The sequence below is a fragment of the Tenrec ecaudatus genome, chromosome 1 (assembly GCF_050624435.1).
Source record: "Tenrec ecaudatus isolate mTenEca1 chromosome 1, mTenEca1.hap1, whole genome shotgun sequence".
Lineage (NCBI taxonomy): Eukaryota > Metazoa > Chordata > Mammalia > Afrosoricida > Tenrecidae > Tenrec > Tenrec ecaudatus.
In genome coordinates, this window is record NC_134530.1 from 198006194 (window position 1) to 198026994 (window position 20801).

Here is a 20801-nt window from a genome sequence, read left to right on the forward strand (position 1 = left end):
AGACTGTTGGGTCACGCAGAAACTCACTGCCCCTGCTCACCTTTGCAGGCAGCAAGGATGCCCAAAGGGCACCTGTCGACCGTGACCTCAGGACATGAAGACCTTGCGCATTTGAGCCTCGGAAAGAGAAAGAAAGGGGGGAGAGTAGTGATTGGGGGAAGTTTACTTTGGATGCAAAACTGTATGCGACAATTTGTGACGTTATTTGGCAAATGCAACAGTGACTATTTTAGTTCCGAACTCCCCGTAAGCAAATGAAAATCCTTGAAGTTCTCCTTATGTGCCCCGACTCTTGGGAGGTAAGAAAATCGCATGCATTTGCTTCATTTTATGAAGGAGATGCCAAAGGTTTGGGGACTTTAAGCTGTTACCCAAGGCCCCAAAGTAAATTGGTTTCAGAAGTTGAAGTGGAAGCCAACTGAAGCATGGCACTTTCGTTGTTAACGTTCTGAGTTTGAAGCAGAAAGTCGCACATATGAAGGAGACGACTTTCTTTTTTTTATTAATAAATCTTTTTATTGGGGCTCATACAACTCTTATCACAATCCATACATATATCCAGTGAGCAAAGCACCCTTATACATTCGTTGCACTCATCATTCTCAAAATTCACCTTCCACTTGGGTTCCTGGAATCAGCTCGGTTTCCCTTTTTTCCCCTCCTCCTCCCTCCCCGCTCCCCCCTTCCTCCCTCCCCGCTCCCCTCTTCCCCCTTCCCCCTGGTCCCCTAATAGTTTATAAATAATTATTATATCTTATCTTACACTGCCCAGCGGGAGACGACTTTCTTAAAAGATGTTGTCAGCATACTCCCTAAACTCCACTTCCTCCTGAGTCTGCCTCCGAGTGATTGTGTGACCTTGAAGCCTGCCTAGAATGACAGAAATGGGGATTTGTATTGGAGAAAGTAGACTGTCAGTGGATTAAGGCGGCCCAGTGGATTCACAGCCAGGAGAATTACCGTTTTTCAAGAAATGGAAAACACAACTTCTCGTTTCTCCTGGGAGGGTTCTGGGACTCTATGGGGGGGGGGGTGTAGGAAACCCTGCTGAGACAGGATGGCGGAGGGGCTGGGCATTCGGAGGGATAAAGCTCTGACCACCGTTGGTTGTTACAACTTCCTTAGTATTTTCCTGAGGGTGAAGGTGAGTCATGGAAATCTAGCCGCACTCTGACTTAGGACTTCATATAAGGGCAATTCTTGGGCGTCTTACAGGTTTTCAGATAGAATTTGTCCTCCTTTTTTTTTCATACGCAGGTTTCGCTACCTTTTATTTTTCCGCATCTCTCTGTACTTTCTTTTTAGTTTAGAGTTATAATTTTCCATCTTCTCTAAGGCCGAAGGTCATAATGACAACCCAGATGCCGTATCTGTGGTGAAAGCAGACGAGACAAACCTTCGGCTCGGAAGGTCTCCTTGGCACTTGCTGCGAACAGACTCTGAGAGCCTTCTGGGCAGTGGCCCGCTGATTCATCACCTCCCCAGAACAAGGATGCTGAGCGGGAGCCTCTGCCACTTTCCGTGTCATGAAGCTCCCCACCAGGGCTGTTTTCAGCTCCCAACCTGATGTCACTATAGCGTTGAGGAGAGATGAGCATGATTGGCTCTTTCCTGCAGGAATAATCACTGGGTAGGCCTTGATAGGTTTGCATAATGAGAGGGAATATATATATAGAGAGAGTGTGGGTGTGTATGTGTATGAATCTGACACCGAAGAGTTCTTTCTTTTCCCTGAAATGCCAGTATCAAGTGATACTGTGAATTTTCCATATGGGCAAGTACCACTTCTTCATGCTTTCCAAAACCCCGAACCATTCCCACTGCCACCATGTCCATTCCGAGTCATAGTGACGCTGGGTCGGGTTCCTCAGACTGTGAATCTTTATGGGGTCCCACAACCTAAAGGCTCTCAGGCTGCGGCTGCGAGGTCTGAGCTGTCAACCTTAGCCCAGCGCCTCGCCCTTTGTGCAACCAAGGGAGCTTCTCCTCCGTGTCTGTATTCCGGGGCCCTCGAGTCTTGGTGTTCTTCCAGATGCCCGCTCCGTTGGCTGGTCTCTCTCGTCTGCCCACTCGGCCTGCAAGTGAGCCACTTACTTGACACTCCTGCCGCAGAGTTCCATCTTGGAGCCCTCTCCTAAGTACTTCGTTTCCACTTAGCTGGTGGGCTGGGCCATTGGAATGCCCTGAAGACACCTCATGTTCTGTGTTTTAAAAGTGAAGTTCGGGATCTCTGTGCCCCAGTCACTGGCTTCCCCCCTTCACTTTCTTTCATATGGGCAGCACCATGTGGAGCCCGCCATCCACACGATAAATAAGGTCAAGATCCCTGACTTAGTCTTTTCCTTTCTGTCTTCTACATCTGATTAATTTCTAAATCTTAGCCATTTTTGACCTGAATATTTATTGTGTCCTTTCCACTCACCACCTTCCCCATCCCTCCCGCTGGCACCAGTTGATCAGACACTGACACTTGCTCCCTGGAGTGTCAGCAACCTTCCTACTGGTTTTTCCAACTTTAAAACCTTCCCATCAAATCTCTTCTCCGCACTGACCATGCTTTTAAAAAGCACCCCTGATTTCACCTATCTTAGGGGAAGGGGAGTCTCAGCACCTTGATGTTTCATTTCAATCCTCCATAATCAGGTTGTCCCCTGCTGCCTCTCCTGCCAAGTTTTATTCCCTTTGTCATGTGCCCCTGTACCCTCATCTTCCATCCCTGCTCCCCACCACCGACAGCATTTCCCTTAATGCCTTTGTCCTGTTCTGTCTGCTTGTGGCATCCTGCTCAACATTGCCCACGCTCACTCATCATTTCAAACCTACACAAGAAGCCTTCTTGGACGCCTCAGTGCCTTGGGTCTCTCCAGGTGCTTCCAAGAGTCCCTGCCTGTCTCGCCACCGTTTCGCTAACATTGCATTATAATGGCTTCTTCCTGTCTGTTTTACCCACCACACTGAACAATCCGGGCACCAGACTGAATGCAGTTTACCTGTACATCTCTCATTCCTCGCATGGTCCCTGGCACATCACACCATTATGTTACCGTGTGTTTGGACGAGCAGAGGAAAGTCAGACAGTCTCGGCCCTCTATCTGGGTAGCGTCAGTCTGTCAGACTGATCAAATGAGAATGCACAACTCCCAGTTAAGTAGGAATGTTAAGATAAATAATGAATAATAGTTCATTTTTTAGTATGAATGAATCCCCAATACTGCATGGGGCATGCTAATATAAAATAATTATTCATTGTTTATCTGAAATTCAGATTGAGCAGTGTCGCATATTTTCTCTGGCAGTCCTGTCCTAGAAAAATAGTGAGTTCACCTCACGCAGAAGTTCACACCACGCAGAAGCTCCCCCAGAGCGTGGCGTCTCCTGCCCCTGATCTGCGTGTAGCTCTGTGGAGCCTCTGGCTCACATCCCTTCGGGCTCCTCTAAGTCAGTACCCAGGTGCACGGCCTTGCTGCCACGCTCTGCAGGCCGTGTGCCTCGTCATGTGTGCCTTTCCCTCGGAGAATCAAGTCTTCTCTGCCAGGCCAGGAAATCCAGTCTCTTCATTTGGGTACTGCGGCACAATGAGAATCGCTTATTTGTGACTTGTCTCCTGGGATCGACTACAGAACAGTGGCCTGTCGTTGTCGTTGGTGGGGCAGTTATAGGACATTTGAAGAGGCAGTACAAAAGACACCCTTGGTGTTTGAAATTAATGGAAGTAGAGCAAGATGTACCTTCCCAAAGTGGGTGCTGCCCTGGGCTGTAGGGGCTCGATGGTTGCAGGCAGTCATTCTTTGGTCGGCTGCTCTGGCCAAGATGCCTGATAGCTGATGCTTGAGGGCAGTGACTCTCAACCTTCCTGATGCCATGACCCTTTCATACAGTTCCTCATGTGGGCACCCCCCATGTGAGCGTATCTGCTTGTGGGCAGACCCGCCTGGAGACGGATAGTCTGGCTTCTTAAGACCATTGGAAATAAGGTCTTAGGTGCCTCCTGTAAAAGGGTCATTTGACCCCCAAAGGGGTCGCGACCCACAGGTTGAGAACCGCTTTGAGGACTGTCTCCAGTCTAATGAGGTCGTTTCTTTGCAGATGTGCTGTTAACGTAGCCGATGACTGAAATATTCTTTTGATTGAAGGATTTTTTTTCCAAATTAGAAACACCCAAGTTTCTAACAGTTTATGTTTTAGAAGGAAAAAGAGCATATTTCTCTGTGACTGGAAAGAGAATTGAAATATGGCAGAGTTCATCTGTCATGCTCATTCTCCTCTCCCCCTCATGCCAAGATGGGTAATTATGCCATTCTCGCAGCTAGGAGACTTGGGCAGCGTTTGAGGTTCTGTCCCCACAGGGACCGGACAAGCCCTCTGAGGAAAAGCTGACTGCTAATGGCAGCAGGATTGGCCCCCAGAACAATCATGAGCCATTTTCATGGCCTCCGTGTGATGATCATGTCGGTAAAGCGCCGGGTTCTGATTAAATCCAGATTGCGCCGTTTCCTGTGAGTGTGCTAACCCACAGGGCAGCCCAGCCCTCCATGTCTCTCTGGCTCTCCATGGCTGTGTTATTCAACATTGGCCTGCCAAGAGCCCTCGCTGCCCTGGATTTAAAATTTTAATTCAGAGTTGTTGAGACACTGCAAACAAAAAGAGGCCAGAAAGGCGCTTAGAAAGAAGTATGCCGCTCTTGAGCACCGTACTGCACACATGAAACTTTAAAAACGCTCCGCTTCTCCAAGCTGGCCCTGGCCATCGTGTCCTGCGTGAGTCTCGCTTTGTGCGAGTTCATTTCAAAATAGTTCCAGGAGAAACTTAAAAACTAGGTTTTCTCAGCGTCTTGTTCCACGGAGATGTTTGAATATGGGGAGATCACTCATCTCTGCCATAGGAAAACAGAATAAGCACACCAACCAAGCTCTCTGCACTGTGTTGGTTCTGACTCACCGCGACCCCACGACCACGCAGAACTGCCTCTGTGGCTGTCTGAGGCTGTAGCTCTGTCCTCAGCAGACTGCCTCCTTATGCTTGTCCATTGTATCGACAGGAGGATGCTTCAAAATGGAATTGCTCAGAGGGGTGTATTGGCTGCCTGTTAGCTCTGAGATTGTTCTTCTGAAGGTACAGATGCAGACCTTGGGGCACAAAGCATGCTCAGGTTAGGTAGGGGCACCAGCCCTGCATACTGAGTTCTGCCCCCCCCCCGCCCCCCCGCCCCCTGCGTAAAAGGAGGAATGAAAGGAAACGATAGGATTCACGTTAACATAATTCCACTCCCACGAGAAAAGCTTGGCTTCCTGACACAGCGGCTTCTCTGGCACGAAGAGGGACCCAGTTCATCATGTCTTGAGGGTGAGGGTGGGTCTGGGTGGAGCATTATTTAGCGCTTTAGGTGAAGTTTTGTACAGCAAACTAGTTCCCCATTTACCAGAGTCTGCCCAGTTTGTTGGCTGCTATCCGCACAAGTGTCAACACTCTTCTGCTTGCCTCCTCACCCACCATCCCCGTCTACACCCCTCCCTTTCTCTGCCTCTTTCCCTTCGCATCTCTGCCCTCTGGCCACGCACCTCCAGTGTTCTAAGACGCACACCCCTCGAGGGTCTCGTTGTTTATTTTATAGGCCAATTTGGCTGATTGCTGACAGTGGCTTGTGTTTCCCACTAGGAAGGTGTTCTGGGGGGCGAGAGTCTTGGGGGCTGGCTCAGTGGTCTCTATCACTCTAGGAAATCGATTGATGTATTTATGGATTTGAGTTTCTGGCTGCATTTTTCTCCCATTTGAACTAGGGACTTCTGTGTGTCCGTTATCTAAGTCAGTGGTTCTCAGCCTTCCTAATGCCACGACTCTAATGCAGCTCCTCATGTTGGGGTGACCCCCAACCATAAAATTATTTTCATTGTTCCTTCATAACTGTAACTTTGCTACTGTTATGAATCATCCTGTAAATATCTGATATGCAGGGTGTATTTTCATTGTTACAAATTGAACATCATTAACCATAATTAAAGCATAGTGATTAATGACAAAACAGTATGTAATTATATAGTGTGAAACATTTATGTGTTTTCCGATGGTCTTAGGCGACCCCTGTGAAAGGGTCGTGGGGAACCACTGCTCTAAGTGGTCGTAGTGGCTGCCGGGTTCCATCTCGTTCTTCCGGTCTTCAGCTAGAGAAGGCTGTGTTTTGTGCCGGCCATTAGTCTTATGTACTAGTTGCTTCTTTGAGTCGTCTGTTTCCTTCATTCTCCTTTGTTCCAAATGGGAGATACTAATCATTGTGATGTAGGTGGCCACTTGCAAACTTCAACGACCACCCCCAATTCTAATCACCAAATTAGGCTACAGAGCATCATATTTGCAAATTTTGTTTAGCCAATTGACCTAGCTATCTCCTGACACTGTGGTCTGTAGCCTTCAAGCTCAATAACTTGATCTCATGAAGGGTTTGGATATGTCGAAGAAGTTTCCAACACTGTGGTCCCTGTGTGCCCTATCATGTATATGGATTTATATGTAGCATAGGTGGATAATTCGGCCTCACAGTGATCCTACAGTACAGGGTAGAACTGCCCCTGTGGGTTTCTGAGAACTGTTCTTCATCTTTCTCCTGGAATAGTGTCAAGGATTTGTATACACATGTATATACCTGCAACTATGCCTGTATATCCATTTCCATATATTCCCGCATGCCTGCCCACATTTATATATAAACATTTGTGCAGTAAACCTTCACAAATGTTTGGTTGTTATAACTGCAGTTTCAAGAAATATATATGTGTGTGTGTATGTATATATATATTTGGTGTGGTTGACCTTTATTTTTGCATACCTTACGATGTCATTGTTCACCTCAGTCATGTTGTACTGAATTCCTCAGTATTACGAATTGCCTTTTCCTTCACCAGAATTAGTACTTGTTTACTGCATAAGCCAGCAGATTCATCCATGTTATAAGATGCTTAGCAAACTCATCACAATTTTTTATCATGCATGGCATTCCATTGTATGTATATACCACATTTTGTTTATCCTTTCAACTATTGATTGAACATTTACTGTCCCCATCTCTCTGCTATTGTAAATAATCCAAAAACACACACCAGGAGACAGCAAATGCTGACAGGATATGGCCAGATTGGAATTCTTGTACACTGCTGGTAGAACGGTGAAATAGTACAGCCACCATGGAAGATGGTACGGTGCCATTTCACTCTTGGGTATAAGCACAGTGACACCAGTAGACGGGCGCACTGTTCACTGAAGTGTCCTTCAGATACATAGAATGTTTTCTCAGTCGTGGATTCTTCTCTTAGGCTTTTTGTAAATCTTTTGATGAGCACGAGTATTTAATTTGGGGGAGCTCACAGTAGTCTGGTTTATCTTCTGTTGTTCATACATTTTAGTTATACTTCATAGGGATTTTAATGCCACAGCCTAGGAGTCCTAGTTTTGTCCCCATACGGATTTCCAGGAACTCTATAGTGTTAGGATTGACACTTGTTTCTTTGATCCATTTTGAGTTAATTTTTATATATGATATGCGGTATGGATCCTGTTTTATTTTTCTACAAGTGGATATCCCATTTTGCCAGCACCATTTGTTAAAGAGACTATCTCTTTCCCCGTGAGTGGACTGCGATCCTTTGTCCATAGCTGGGGGTATTTAGTTCTGGGTCCTCAATTTTGTTCCCTTAGTCTGTGTCTGTTGTACTAGTGTAAGGTTTTAACTGCTGGGGCTATAGGATCGGTTCTGAGACTTAACTACTTTGTTACTGTTCTTCAGTAATACTTGTGGCCCTCTTTATAAATGTTCACATGTCTGATCACCGGAACGAAGAATATCTGATCTAAAACAAGGCAAACTTACAATACAGAGAAACGACCAGGCGATTGTTTTTCATCACTTGGGATAATTACCTGCTTTAGAAAGCTTCATTACAGAGCTTGACTCAACAGGGCACCTACCTTCCCTAGTGCCTACAAAGGACTAGTTGAACTTTGAAAATCGCGTCTCTGTCTAATTTGTTAGGAGCAGATTTACTGCAGAATGTCAGGCACATGTATATTTCCCTTAGATTTTATAATCCATAGTCACGTTTTATGCTTTACCGATTTTTATCACCAACCGATTCTTCTCTTTTATGGTTTATGTCAATCGGCACAATTAAGCCTGTCCCTTTGGATGGACAATAAATGTTACCCCCCTTGCAGTTCTAACCACTGAGCCAAAGGGCTCATCCAACCTCTGTAGCTCTGTCCTCAGTCTTCTGGGAGGCTACTCTTCACAAGCACCTGTCTTCTTCTTGCAAGCACCCGAGGGTGGGGGGGGGGTGGCATCCATCCCACTCCCTGTCCCATTACGCCCCAGGGATTAGTCCAGTGCTGCTGGGTAGAGTCACTACTCAGTCACCTCTGTTGATGGTCATGATATTGAGTCAGAATGCACGCTCATGAACTGAAGGATGCACAGAAACCGAACCAGTCAGTGATGCCCTTGTAAATGTCAGCGGGAGACTCATGAAGGAGGGGGGAGGCCCCTTGTTTTTAGTGCTTGCCAGTTTCTGTGGAGTAAATACTGCCCCCGTGGCTGATTCCTCCCTCTCCATATGACCTCACTGGCTCACACAGTTTCAAAACAATTTATCAGTAGGCTCTTCCAGGCTGGTATGAGTCAGCTCCAGCCCCTCATGGTAGGCTGTCTGTGAGAGTGAATTTGAAAACTCCCCAAGGATCAATAGAGAATCATTGATAACATCACCCAATCCAGCCCTGGGACCATAGAAAATATGCCAACCGCCTGCTTATTGATAGTAGCGTCGGTGAGCTGTAAGCACTTGTGAAGCAATAGCTCTGCTTCTAGAAAGTGAGATCTCCCCTCCGTCCCCCCCGTCCCCCCACCCCCGTCCACACAGACACCGTGCATCCCCATCACCACCACCTCACTCAAGGGGGAGAGCCTTGCCTTACAGGGCTCCACAACAAAGTAAGAGTAAACAATGAATAGCCTAGGCCCGCGGCTCTCACATATTGGAGCAGTTTCCACGTTACGTTGGGGTCCATTCCTCCTGACGGTGATCCTTGATTTACTGCACAGGTCGAAGGGGACCAGCTGCCCCCAGGGCACACGGTCAGTCAGTATGAGACCTGTAAGATCAGGACGATCAAAGCCGGCACCTTGGAGAAGCTGGTGGAGAACCTGCTGACGGCCTTTGGGGACAACGACTTCACCTACATCAGCATCTTCCTGTCGACGTACAGAGGGTTTGCCTCCACTAAAGAAGTCCTGGAGCTGCTGCTGGACAGGTAAGAGGCTGGCGGAGCTGAGCGTTGCTAGGGATGCAGGCTGGCTTGCTGAGTGCGACAGGAGCCGTGGCAGCCCCCTCCGTGAGCCTGCGGAGGAGGGGTGCCGGTGGGTGCGTTAGCTGGGAGGGAAGAGAAAACACCGCTGGCACAAAGGGCATGGACATGAGCCAGGAGACTTTTCAGGCCTAATTCTGGGGGGTGAGGGTGGGGGTCGGGTGCGGGAGAAGAAATCTCCTAAAAACCTAAGTGGTAAGAGTAGATGTCTTAAATCCAGATTCATTTGTTTCTAGATTTCAGTTACTATTTGCCACCATCATCTTTTTCCCTCCACATTTTTGTGTAAATCTAGTAAAGAATCAATTGGCCAGGAATCCTACAGGGTTGTTGTGAGGATTCAGCGTGGTAATAGGCCTGAAATACAGAGCTTGGTCGTAGGTCTGCTCAGGGTCGGTGGCCCTGAGAATGAGGAGGAGGATGACAATACATGTTAACAGTCACCATGCGTTGGTGCTTGAGGAGTGTGTGCACAAACATGACCCTTGGCCCGTGTTGTGAAGTCACATGCTGCAGACTGTAGGCCAGTGCACACTGTCGTCTGCATATGAATGATCGGTAGAGCGCCTCTCTTATTTTTGTTTGATGTATAATTATAGCTGGTCTCTTAAAAATCTATTGTTGACTTGCCTTGACGTTGGGAGGAAGAAAACTGTCGGCCAAACAATTGTTTCAGAATCACGCGAATCCTCATCCAAATCCTTATATTCTGCAGTTTCCTGTGTAAGGAAGGAAATGAGATAGGGTGTTTTTGCCGGGGGTCATTGCGGTTGTTGAATGTTGAGTTTTGTCCACCAGATTTTTTGTTTTAAAAGTAGTACACACACTCCTGTTAAAAAAAAAACCTCATGCTGTAGAAGGGCACAAATAGAAATGTTAATGTTTCCTCCATGCTGCTTCTTTCCCCTTCAAATATCATTTGTTAAATCTCTAACAGAGCAATGTATCAGTAGTAGCCCGTGTCTACAGAGGGATTGGCACTGTGTCTGCCAGTGGACTCCAGGGTAGGACCCGTGGTGAGGATGGTGTCCGTCGGGCAGTGTTTCCTTCTGTTGTGCACAGGGTCCCCGTGGTGCAGAACCGACTCGATGACTCCTCATCACAGCAACATGTATGTCGGGAAAGTTCAGACAATTTGGAAAATGTCTCAGGAAAAATCTCCTTTGCTCCCGGTTTTGCAGTCCCGTCCCCTAGGCCATCACTGCAGTCTGTCTTTGGCAGCCTTCCCTGGGCTTTCGTTTACATACGTGATCTAGACATGTAAGAGTCACAGGGCACTCTCTTCCTTTACAACATGTTTGCCCTTCTCCATGTATCTGGAATCCTAAATGATTTGTGAATCGGAATGGACTTGATGGCAATGAGAAAGTACCTAAAACCGAACACATTTAACAAATAGGAATTCTCACCATGATTTCAACATCAGTACACAGAGGTAGAGCTACTGTTTTCTTTCGAATGACTTTATAGTGTGTATGGAACGGATCACTCTATGGGTGAATGTCCGGCTCTTGTTCCTTTATTTTTAAAATTTAGCAAACAGTGCCTTGAGGAACGACTTGGCACCATTGAATTTTTGCGTACTGGTCTGAGGCTTCTATAGGACAGCTGCTCAGAAGAGCGATGGACGGGGAGAAGACCAAGTGTTTAAAGCACGCCAAGCTTCCTTCCCCAGGGTTGCACCCGCCGTGCTCCTGACCACAGAGCGAGCGTGCCTGTTGCCCACGTCCTCACGCCCCGTCCGCCGTGGGTGTGCTCATTGAAAAGTGGCAGCCCATTGTTCTGCGTTCATGCGGCTGACATTTATGAGCGAGGGTGAGCACGTTCAGTTTGGTCACGGTGTGTGCTTTTCTGTGTGCGCTCTTCCCAGGCATTGCCCGTGCTCCTTTGGAGCTAGAGACCATCTAATTATAACTCTCTGTATACTAAAGAATACAATTTTTTTTGCATATAGCATGCCAGGAATTTTTTTTCAGTGCATACGTAGTGAAATTCTTTGCATCAGTGGTTGCTCATTACTACAAAGTATTTGTTCTTTATCCTACAGTGGTCTGGCTATGATACCGCGCGGGCTGTGACATGGGTAGGAAGTTTGATCATTTCTCACGTAGCAGTCTTTGAACTGATAGTCAACCTGGGATAAGGTATCAGTGGGATTAGTGAGTCATTGCTTTCCTAGTTCATTTGCACAGCTCAGGTCTAACAAGAGGACCTGAGGAACCTGAAGAATTGCAGTTGTCACCTCTTTTTAATATTTCACCCTTATGAAAAGGATGTAGCCTGTTAACTGTTGGCAAGCATTTTGAAGTCAGAGCATCAGAAATCCCTGCAAGTTGACTTTGGAATTGGTAACCTTTTCTCCTCATGGGGCGAGCCCATTCACAATTGGCCACACATGTCCTCTCAGTACACGCGTGCATGTAAACCCTAGGTTCCCCCACCCCACAACAGTGGGCAGCCCCAAGGGAACACCACTGTTTACTTTTGACGGGCGTGCACCCAGCTTTCATTTGCTATTTTCCCTTCATTCTTTTATTTGCTTGCTTCCTTTTATTCTTCAGTCATAGTGGATAGACGTGTTGGGATTTTTAAGGTACTAACTGGGTGACAGCTGTTTGAGAACAGAATCAGTAGAATGTACATTTTGTAAGGTGTAACTGAAAGAAGAGTTAAAAGGGCTATTTTGTTTTTTGAACACGCAATACATTGGTGACTCTCGTCTGTTGCAAAGTGGGTAACTGTACACGCAGTCAGGCTAAAAATTAACATCTCATCATTTGTTTCTCCTCAGATCCATTCTTAATTTGTTCTAGTTTTAATATTTTCTACTTTCTTTTCTCTCTTTTCCATTGTTATCAGTGTTAGTTTTTTTCAGGGGTGGGCGGGGGTGTGTTTTTCTAGACACGAAATCCAGGACAGGTAAATCCATAGAGGCGGTTAACACGGGGGTCTGGCTGGGGAGGCTGGGGCTGTGGGGGGATGGGCAGCTAACAACAGTGAGCACAAGAAAGAAGGAAATGTTCTAACACTGATGATGGTGACGATTGTACAACTCTTCTCCCTCTGACTGAACGATTGTGTGATAGGTGAGTCACCTGCCACTACAACTGTTGAAAATGTATTTGGGGTCAGCTGGGCTTCAACTTTAATGTCACAGTTAACTTTGTTGCTTCTCAAATGAGTAAAATCCACAAGGACCGAGTGCCTATGAAATCCTTAGCGCTCGGCGAGCCACCATGTGGCTGGAGCCCACAGAGGTACAGCGCAGTCCTCACATCTGAGCTATCTTAGAGGTAAATTTTCTGTGAAGTTAATGGGATTTAAGTCCCAGAGTCCCTTTGTCATGCCCTCGACACGCTTTTGTGTTTGTCACTTGGTAACTGTTAGGGTTCCTTAAATGGTATCGATTGCCTGGACTGACCCCTGGATAACTAATGTTTGAATCAAAAGATAAAGCTTAAACCATGGGTTAAGCAGACCCCAGCTAAAGACGGGGTAGAATGAAATGAACCTGTTCTCTGGCTGAAACAGGGTACAGCAGTTCAAGATACATCCTGCTTATTTTGTTTTCACTACAGCAGTGTGGGGGTCTGTCTATCTCTGCAAATCTCAACATTAAGTATTTCTTCTTCATTCAACCCCCCCCCCACCCCACTTTAGCTCTTGTGGTCACGGTTTGATCCAAAGTGCATTTTCTGTGAACTGTTGGATTTGTGCACCGGTTGTGGAGGCTTTGACCGTCTGCATCCGGTGGACAAGCAATCAAGCTGTGCCTATTTAGCTTTCCTGAAAATGCGCCTTTGCCACCTGGCTGGCTTGTCAGTAAAATTGTGCAGGCTTGTCTGTGGGTCAGGGATGTACATTTTTCATGATTCCTTCTTTCTCTTTCTTCCTAGCAAAGAGTAGATGGCTCTAGCATCCTTGAGCCTAACACTGAGAGGTTATCAGAGGACGGGCGGACCCTGGGCAGACAGGAACGGATGGAAGGCAGATGCTGCGTATTTGTCTCCCACTAGAGAAAAGCTTATTTGAAGTCAAGCTTTGATTTTTCTCAAGACTTCCAGTCCTGCGGCTTCTCTCATCTGGAACTGTTTTGTTTTCCGTGGTTTCTTTTAAAACATCTTTTTATAGTTTCTTTGTTCTGCTAATGTGCGCATTCATGATTGACCAAAACAGTGGTTTGAAGTCTTATCTAGTTAATTCCCAGTGTCTGCTTATCACTTATTTCAGTTGATCAGTAATTCACAAGAAATTTCAGTTTCCTTGTTTCTTGCCACTGCTCAGAGTTAATTTTAAGTCTGACTGATTTCCTTCGAGAAAAGCACTTGGAGTGGGGGTTAGTTGTTTGTTTTGGGGGCTTTGATATACTTTTTTCTTTCAACTTCAAGCATTCATTCCACTTAAACACCTGTCTTCCCACCACCATGTTAAAAACCCCGAGACACCACTGAAAACACCAATACAAATAATGGACATAACCTACCCAAGGTCATGACCTTCCAATGTTAACAGAAGTATCTGGAGGTTTTCCGTCAGCCATCTGTCACATCAGATACTTCGGGGGCTCTTTCTCTATCCCTTTCTTTGGTATTCGAAGTGAGCAGAAAGTAGACTGTGGGTAAACCAGGGCTTCAGAACCCTTGCCAAGCCACGGATGGCGCAAATCACAGCTCGCCGACCGCCGAGTGGCAGTCTGAACTGCTGCCTTCAGAGGCTTTGGGGTTGAGGCTGCCTGGTGCCATTGCTCAGCACTCTCCATAAGCTGCCTCGGTTTTAGGTGGTTACTGATTTGGCACATCTTGAACCATTTCTTTTCCCAGTGTTTGTTTGTCCTGGGCTTCACATACTTGATCTTTTGTTCACTTACGGTTGCCCCATGCTGAGCACTCAGAGAGCCAAACTCACTGCCACTGAGTCACTGCCGACCCATAGCCCCCCTCTGGGCAGGCTAGAACTGCCCCCGGGGGTTCCGAGACTGCCAGTCCCTGCGGGAGTGGAAAGCCCCACGCTTCTCCTGCGCAACAGCTACCTTGTGGTTCGCAGCCTCACATGCAACCCACCCAAGGGTCCTAGGTGGAAAAAAAAATTGAGATCCAGGAGCAATCAATTATTCACCGGCATACCAGATCTCCTCTGGTGACTTGTTAACGTCGCTTTTAAAGGAACGCATGATCTGGACAGCTCTTCGGTTGTCTCCTTTTCTGTTGTTTGAACTGATTTCCTCTGGAAATGGCGCTGTTTGAGGAGTGCTTGCTTCACGTAATTGCAGGCAGTTCCTTGTCCATCCCTGTTCTTATCACGCATCCAACAGTATTGATGCAATCGCTGCACATGTACCACATCCTTCATTTACCGTGTACTGGACAAGCGCGCCTCACTTACCAACCTCTCCCTAGCTGACATCTTCAATTGACAACAGTAGCAAAAGAACGCCCCTCTGACTGTTTTTCACGTAGTGCCCTGAGTCTGGCAGTAACGAAGGCCCAGGTGGGATGAAGTGTGACCCTGACTTTGATTTGACTGGGCCGCGATCGCCACAGTGACTTAGTGTGGCTGTTATGCTGTGAAGTGATCTGATGTGATTGATCATCCTTCAGTTTTGCATCAGGCCATCTTTCACATAATGACCTAGACACGATGTTTGGACATCTGCCCTCTTCACAACTGCTGTCTCGTGTGAGCAATGAGCATTGGACAGATGAGCACAGAAATAACTGTCTGTCCTTACACTGGATGCAAGTGTGAGATGAAAGCTCGTTTCCCTGATGGAGACAGTGGTTACTAGCCTTGGTGGTGTAGTGGTTAAGCAGTAGCCTGGTAACCAAGAGGACAGTAGTTCAAACCCAGCAACAGCTCTGCAGGACGAGATGTAGCAGTCTGCGTCGGTAACCATGACTGTCCTGGGAACTCTGTCCTGTTCTGCGATAACAGTTGCGCTGCTCTGAGCTGGACTCAGTATGGTGGCCATGGGGGTGTTTTGGTTGTGCATTTCGAATGTGTTCATGTTGAATCCCATGGAGTGCCCTCCTTGGGTGTTAAGGAAATGGCAAATGAGAAAGTGTGGGCGAGCCACAACCCTTGTGTGTGTGGTTTCTACCTTACTGTGACCGCTTAGGAGAGAGTAGGGTTAGGTTCCCTGGGCTGTACTTCTTAGAGAGAGAGATAACCAGATCTTTTCCCCCACAGAGCAGCTGGTGGCTTCCGCCCACCAAACGATTGGCAACAGTGCTTAACCATGGTGCCACCCAGGCTTACTGAAGCCAGGCCTCCTGGTGCCTTTATATGCAAAATATGATGCACTGATACACTTCCGGAAAGGGACTGCCCTTGTGGGCAGCCAGTTCCCCTGGGCATGGAACAGAGTTGATCAGATGTACAGCTTGGTCATTTGAAGTGTTCCTTCCGTGGACTTTGTCCGAGACGCCAAATATGTTCCTCTTTCCTTTCAAAACGTGAGGACATGTTCTTAGAAAAGCACGTGGTCTTCCCTTCAGCCCCGAAAGCAGTGTGTCGGGCACTGAGCGTCACAGCCAAGAGTGTCCGCAGCGTGGAGGTGAAACTTCAGTAAGCCCTTGCCGACTCCCACGGGGCCACAGGACAATAGCAGAGGCGCCCCCCACTGATCTCTCGCCCCTGCGTGTGGGGGACAGGAGGGATGTTTGGCTGCTTGCTCATCCGTTTAGTTCAGTGGGAAAGCTTTCAGGAAAGCTAACAGTGCTCGATTTCCTGTCCAGCTTAAAATACAGACAGAATCCCTATCCTGGCAAGTTGCTTTCTTAGAAAACGAAGACCATTTCTTACGGTTTTGTTACAGCAAGGAGGTCTGAAAATATCTACTTTACATCTAGATGTTGACAATCCCCCAAGCAAGAACGATTTGGATGATGTGTATTTTGGGGTTAAAAAAATTTTTTTAAATCAGAGTGCTGAAAAATGAACTGGATGTTGTTTGGTGTGTGTGTGTGTGTGTGTGTGTGTGTGTGTGTGTGTGTGTGTGTGTGAGAGAGAGAGAGAGAGAGAGAGAGAGAGAGAGAGAGAATTTAGAAGAGGAATCTATTGGCTAGTAAAAGAGAAAAGACGTACTAGGGATTCTTTGGGGAGTTCAATACTTCTAAAGAAAGCAGACTTGACATTTTTCTAAGGTACAAACTTCAGGAAAGGACCCATGTTCTTTCTGGCTCGTGCTTTATTTGGTAGGAAAAGCCGTTTGACTCAGAAGGTAGATGAAGACCCCACATTCACAGTCATCTGCAGCCGTCTTAGGAAGGTGATGCTCACATCCTGATCCCTGGACCCCCTGAGTATGCTAGTTTACACGTAGTGTCAGATTACCCAATTAGCTTACTTACTAATCTGTAGCAGGCACTTTCCCATGGGCCTGATGTGTGTTGGGTACTCTGCCCCTAGATACATGAAAAGGACAGTTAAGGTTACAGATAGGATTAAGGAGGTCTGTCAGCTGACTTCCTGGAGCTAGAATGATTCTCCTGGATTATTCAGGTGGGCCGATGTCATCACAAGAGTCCGCAGAAGCAGGTGTTGTAAGGGAGAAATGAGGCCCGAAAATGCACACAAAATTTATGGAGCAAATGTATTAAGTTTTAAATAGGACAAAGACAAATCATCTCAATGAGGGAGACCAGCAGCCCGAGGCCAAGGTGCCCTAGCGGGTCCGAGCAGTGACAGAAGCTCAGAACCCGCCGCAGATTCATGAGTGGAGGTCAATACGCCATGGCTGCAGACAGGGCTAAAGAAATGAAAAGGGACCATGATTGGGAGACACACGCTTGCAGATGAGAGCTTACAGGGTGGGTCCAGGGCCCTCGAAACAAGGCAGTCAGGGTCTGTGCCCCAGATTCCATCAAGGGCACCCCTGCGGGCATGGCTGCCCCTGCGGGGCTGATGGGGGAGTGGAGACACTCCACTTGCTAACATACTCTGCCCAAGGGCACAGCTTTTCACGCTGCCAGTTAAGCATCAGGAACAATTCAGTGGAGGCGCAGTCTATGTGGAGAGACGCACAAGTGGATTTAGGGATCTCACTGTAAACCGGATCCTTCTGCTAGCCTGGTGCTCAGCATTTCAGCTTCAATGCAGCGGGAAGCAGAGAAAGGCTGTCATGACAGAAACAGACAGCAAGGAGCCACGTACCCCTGGGGCCCCAGGGCTGGGGAATGTGGAGGCTCAGGACGCTGGAAGAGGCTAGGCGGGCTTTCTCTCGGAGCAGGGAGAGGGCACACCGTCCCGCTGACACCGATGTTAGCCCAGTAAGCGTGCTGGGCTGCAGACTTGAGCAGCTGTGAAATAGCGAATCGGTGCTGTTCTAAGCCACGGGGCTGGTGGTAACATGTTATAGCAGCAATAGAACACTCATACACTAGTGGCCATCTTGGCTTATCAGAGACGTCATGTACGTGCAGCGTGATGGGAAATAGACAATTCTCGTTGGGGAGGGTGCCTCCAAAAATCCACTGCTGTTGCTCAAGTATGCTGCAGGTCAGGTATTCCCTCACCTTTGCTCTGCTGAGGATGCCACGCCCTGCTTAGCGCGGACCACACGCTCGGCTCTGGGAGAGGGTCAGAGGGCGCCTCGGCAAGGCCAGCATGTTTCTCTTTCCTCCCGAAACTGCGTCATTGCTCTGGGTTAGCCAGCAAAGTTCTCATCTAGAACAATGTTAGAATTCCGTAATCACAGGAGCTAGGGTGATAGACGGGTTGTCCTTGGTACATCTTTACTTTTGCAGGGTAGACCCAGCTCTCACCCAGTAACAAACACTGTGTGAATTCTGGGTGGGAATTTTGGTGCCTGCTGAGCTCTGGTTTTAGGGGACGCAGTCCTGCCTGTGCTCACACAGCCCCCGAAGGGGTGCTTCCTGAGGGGTTTGCTGCAGAGCAGAAGCATGCTAGCTTTCTGCTTGTGAACCAGGACTTAGGCCGTCTAAGAGATAAGCTTGAAGAAGCTCTTTTTGAAAAAATTCACTTGGAAAATGGAAACAGGAGATGTAATTTTCTTAAATTTTTAGAAAAGAGAATACTAGGTTTCCTACCACGTTTTAAATCTATTTTAATGAATGTATGAGACAGCTGGAATGACAAAGTGAAACTGACAACGAAACTTAACTGAAAGGCAGCGTGAATATATTTTCAATAGTTAATGGCAAGTTCCAAACTCAGCTCTGGCAATCTAACCCCATTCCAGCAACAGGCCCAAAGGGCCCGGCTTGATTCCCAGCCCTTTCGAGAATCCACTACAAACCCTGGGCCCTCTCTCTGGGGAAAGAGCACGTCACAACCCTGTGCATACACTTTGGGGGACTCTGAGGGTTGCCCTAACTTCATCTGGGATGCAGGGTTATGAATGTTGAAGGAGAGGCCCCCTCGCATGGCTGATGGGTGGGCATAGGCTGCTCCTGGAGTCACTGTGGAGAGCACTGCTCCCATCTTATATTACGCTATGGGATGAAGTAGAGATGGGTGGTGGTTGTTATCTTTTTTAATAAATTGCTTTATTGGGGGAGCTTACAGCTTTTATAACAATCCATACATCAGTGTTATCAAGAACATTTGTACCTAGGTTGCCATCATCATTTAAAAAAAAAAAATGTTGACCAAGGGCACATGAGGGAGGAGGGGGGAATGGGGAGGGAGGAGGGGAAAAAAAAGAGGACCTGATGCAAGGGGCTTAAGTGGAGAGCAAATGCCTTGAGAATGATGAGGGCAAAGAATGTACAGATGTGCTTTATACAATTGATGTATGTATATATATGAACTGTGAAAAGAATTGTATGAGCCCCAATAAATTGTTAAAATTTAACAAAAAAAAATGTTGTACGTGAGCCCTTGGTATCAGCTCCTCTCCCCCCCCCCCCGTGAACTTTTGATAAATTATGAATTATTATTATTTTCATATCTTACACCATCTGCTGTCCCCCTTCACCCACGTTTCTGTTGTTTGCCCCCCCTTGGGTGTGTGGGGGGTTTTATACATCTACCCTTGCAATTGGTTCCTCCTTTCTTCCCCCTACCCTCATAGTATCAATACTCCCATTACTGTTCCTGGGGGCTTTCTCTGTCCTGGATTCCGTGTGTCTAGAGCTCTTAGCTGTATCAGTGCTCTAGTGTAGCTGGGTTTGTCAGGTAGAACGGGGGTCATGATAGGGCAGGGAAGAGGGGAAGGAAACATTAAAGAGCTAGAGGAATGTTGTGTTTCGTTGATGCTATACTGCATACACGAAGTAGAGATTTTAACAGCAGAGATTCAAACCAGCTCATTCTGGGTCTCTTGCTTGCTAAGGATTTGCATTTCCACACCAGACATGCATGCTGAATCAGGATGATATATAGTTTAATAAGATCCTTGGGTTATCATTATAGATTCCCAGGTAATTCTTAGAAAATCCTGTTAAAATGTAGAATCTGCTCTGTGAGTGAATGTGTGTGTGTTATGTGGATGACACCGAGCCACCGACCCTAGAAAACACGATTCTTTTGCTTTTGGTCTCTTCAAGTTGCCGTAAGCACCAGTTTAAATGAATGACTGCTGTGTGGAGTTTTTGTAAGTATAGAAAAGTAGTCCTGAAAATGACAGGATACAGTGATTTTTTTAAAAAACCACCAGAATTTATTGTATTTGTTGCATAAAATTCCAACTCAGGACAGCCTCATTGCATGTAGAGCAGAATTATGCCACACGTTTTTGTTCTCCCCCCCTCCCCCGGCCTTTCTTCCCAGGTACCTTTGTGTGGGTTTGAACCACCAACCTTTAGGTTAGCAGTTGAGTGCGTAACTGTGTGCATTACCCTCGAAGGGCTCGGCAGAGCAACCTTTTGTGATTGAGGAACACTGAGCACGGAGGCCTGGCTTGACAATATCAGTTTATCTCACACCTGAACCCACCTCCTGTTAGCAGATTCTGTGATGCCAGAGCACCACATGCACCAGATCGCCCTCTTCTGTGGTCATCCATTGTCTTACAGGCACTGTCGCATTGCCAGCAGCCCTGTTTCCCGGCCGTTGCTTAGGACTATCACAGGCAGAGATACTGGTAAGACACCAGCAGGTCCTAGGCTGCGGCAGAGTCAAAGATGCCAGGAACTTGAGAAGGATTGAGGAAGAAACTTGATGGGCGAAGCCGTGAGAATCATCCCGTTGTAGAAAGGACTTGTAAGTCTGAATGGGAGAAGTGCTGCAGCGAGAGACATACTCCTATTCTCCGTAGCTTAGGTGGGTTGTGATTACAGATAGTCCTGGGCTGGGCATTCGCAAGGAAATTTCACAACATTTTGTAACGGTCGAGTGGCTGGCTCTACTGAAGCCCACGGGGGATCGCAGGACAAGGGAGGCGGCAGGGTCTTGTCTGCAAAGACGCGGAGGAGAGGAGGTGGCTCTCTCTGGGCCCTCTAGCTTTGTGTCCAGAGAACCAGTCCTACGAAGGAGAAAGCCCAGGCCAGGTT

General features: G+C 47.3%; 1 protein-coding gene across 4 annotated transcripts in view; it reads left to right on the plus strand.

The window, feature by feature from the left end:
* RGL1 (ral guanine nucleotide dissociation stimulator like 1) overlaps window positions 1-20801 on the plus strand; it is a 337768-nt gene that overhangs the window by 234237 nt on the left and 82730 nt on the right. For all 4 annotated transcript variants that reach the window (XM_075528264.1, XM_075528271.1, XM_075528258.1 and 1 more), the window contains one exon: window positions 9086-9294. In XM_075528264.1, the coding sequence (XP_075384379.1) occupies window positions 9086-9294 (209 nt within the window). The remainder of the gene's footprint in view (window positions 1-9085; window positions 9295-20801) is intronic.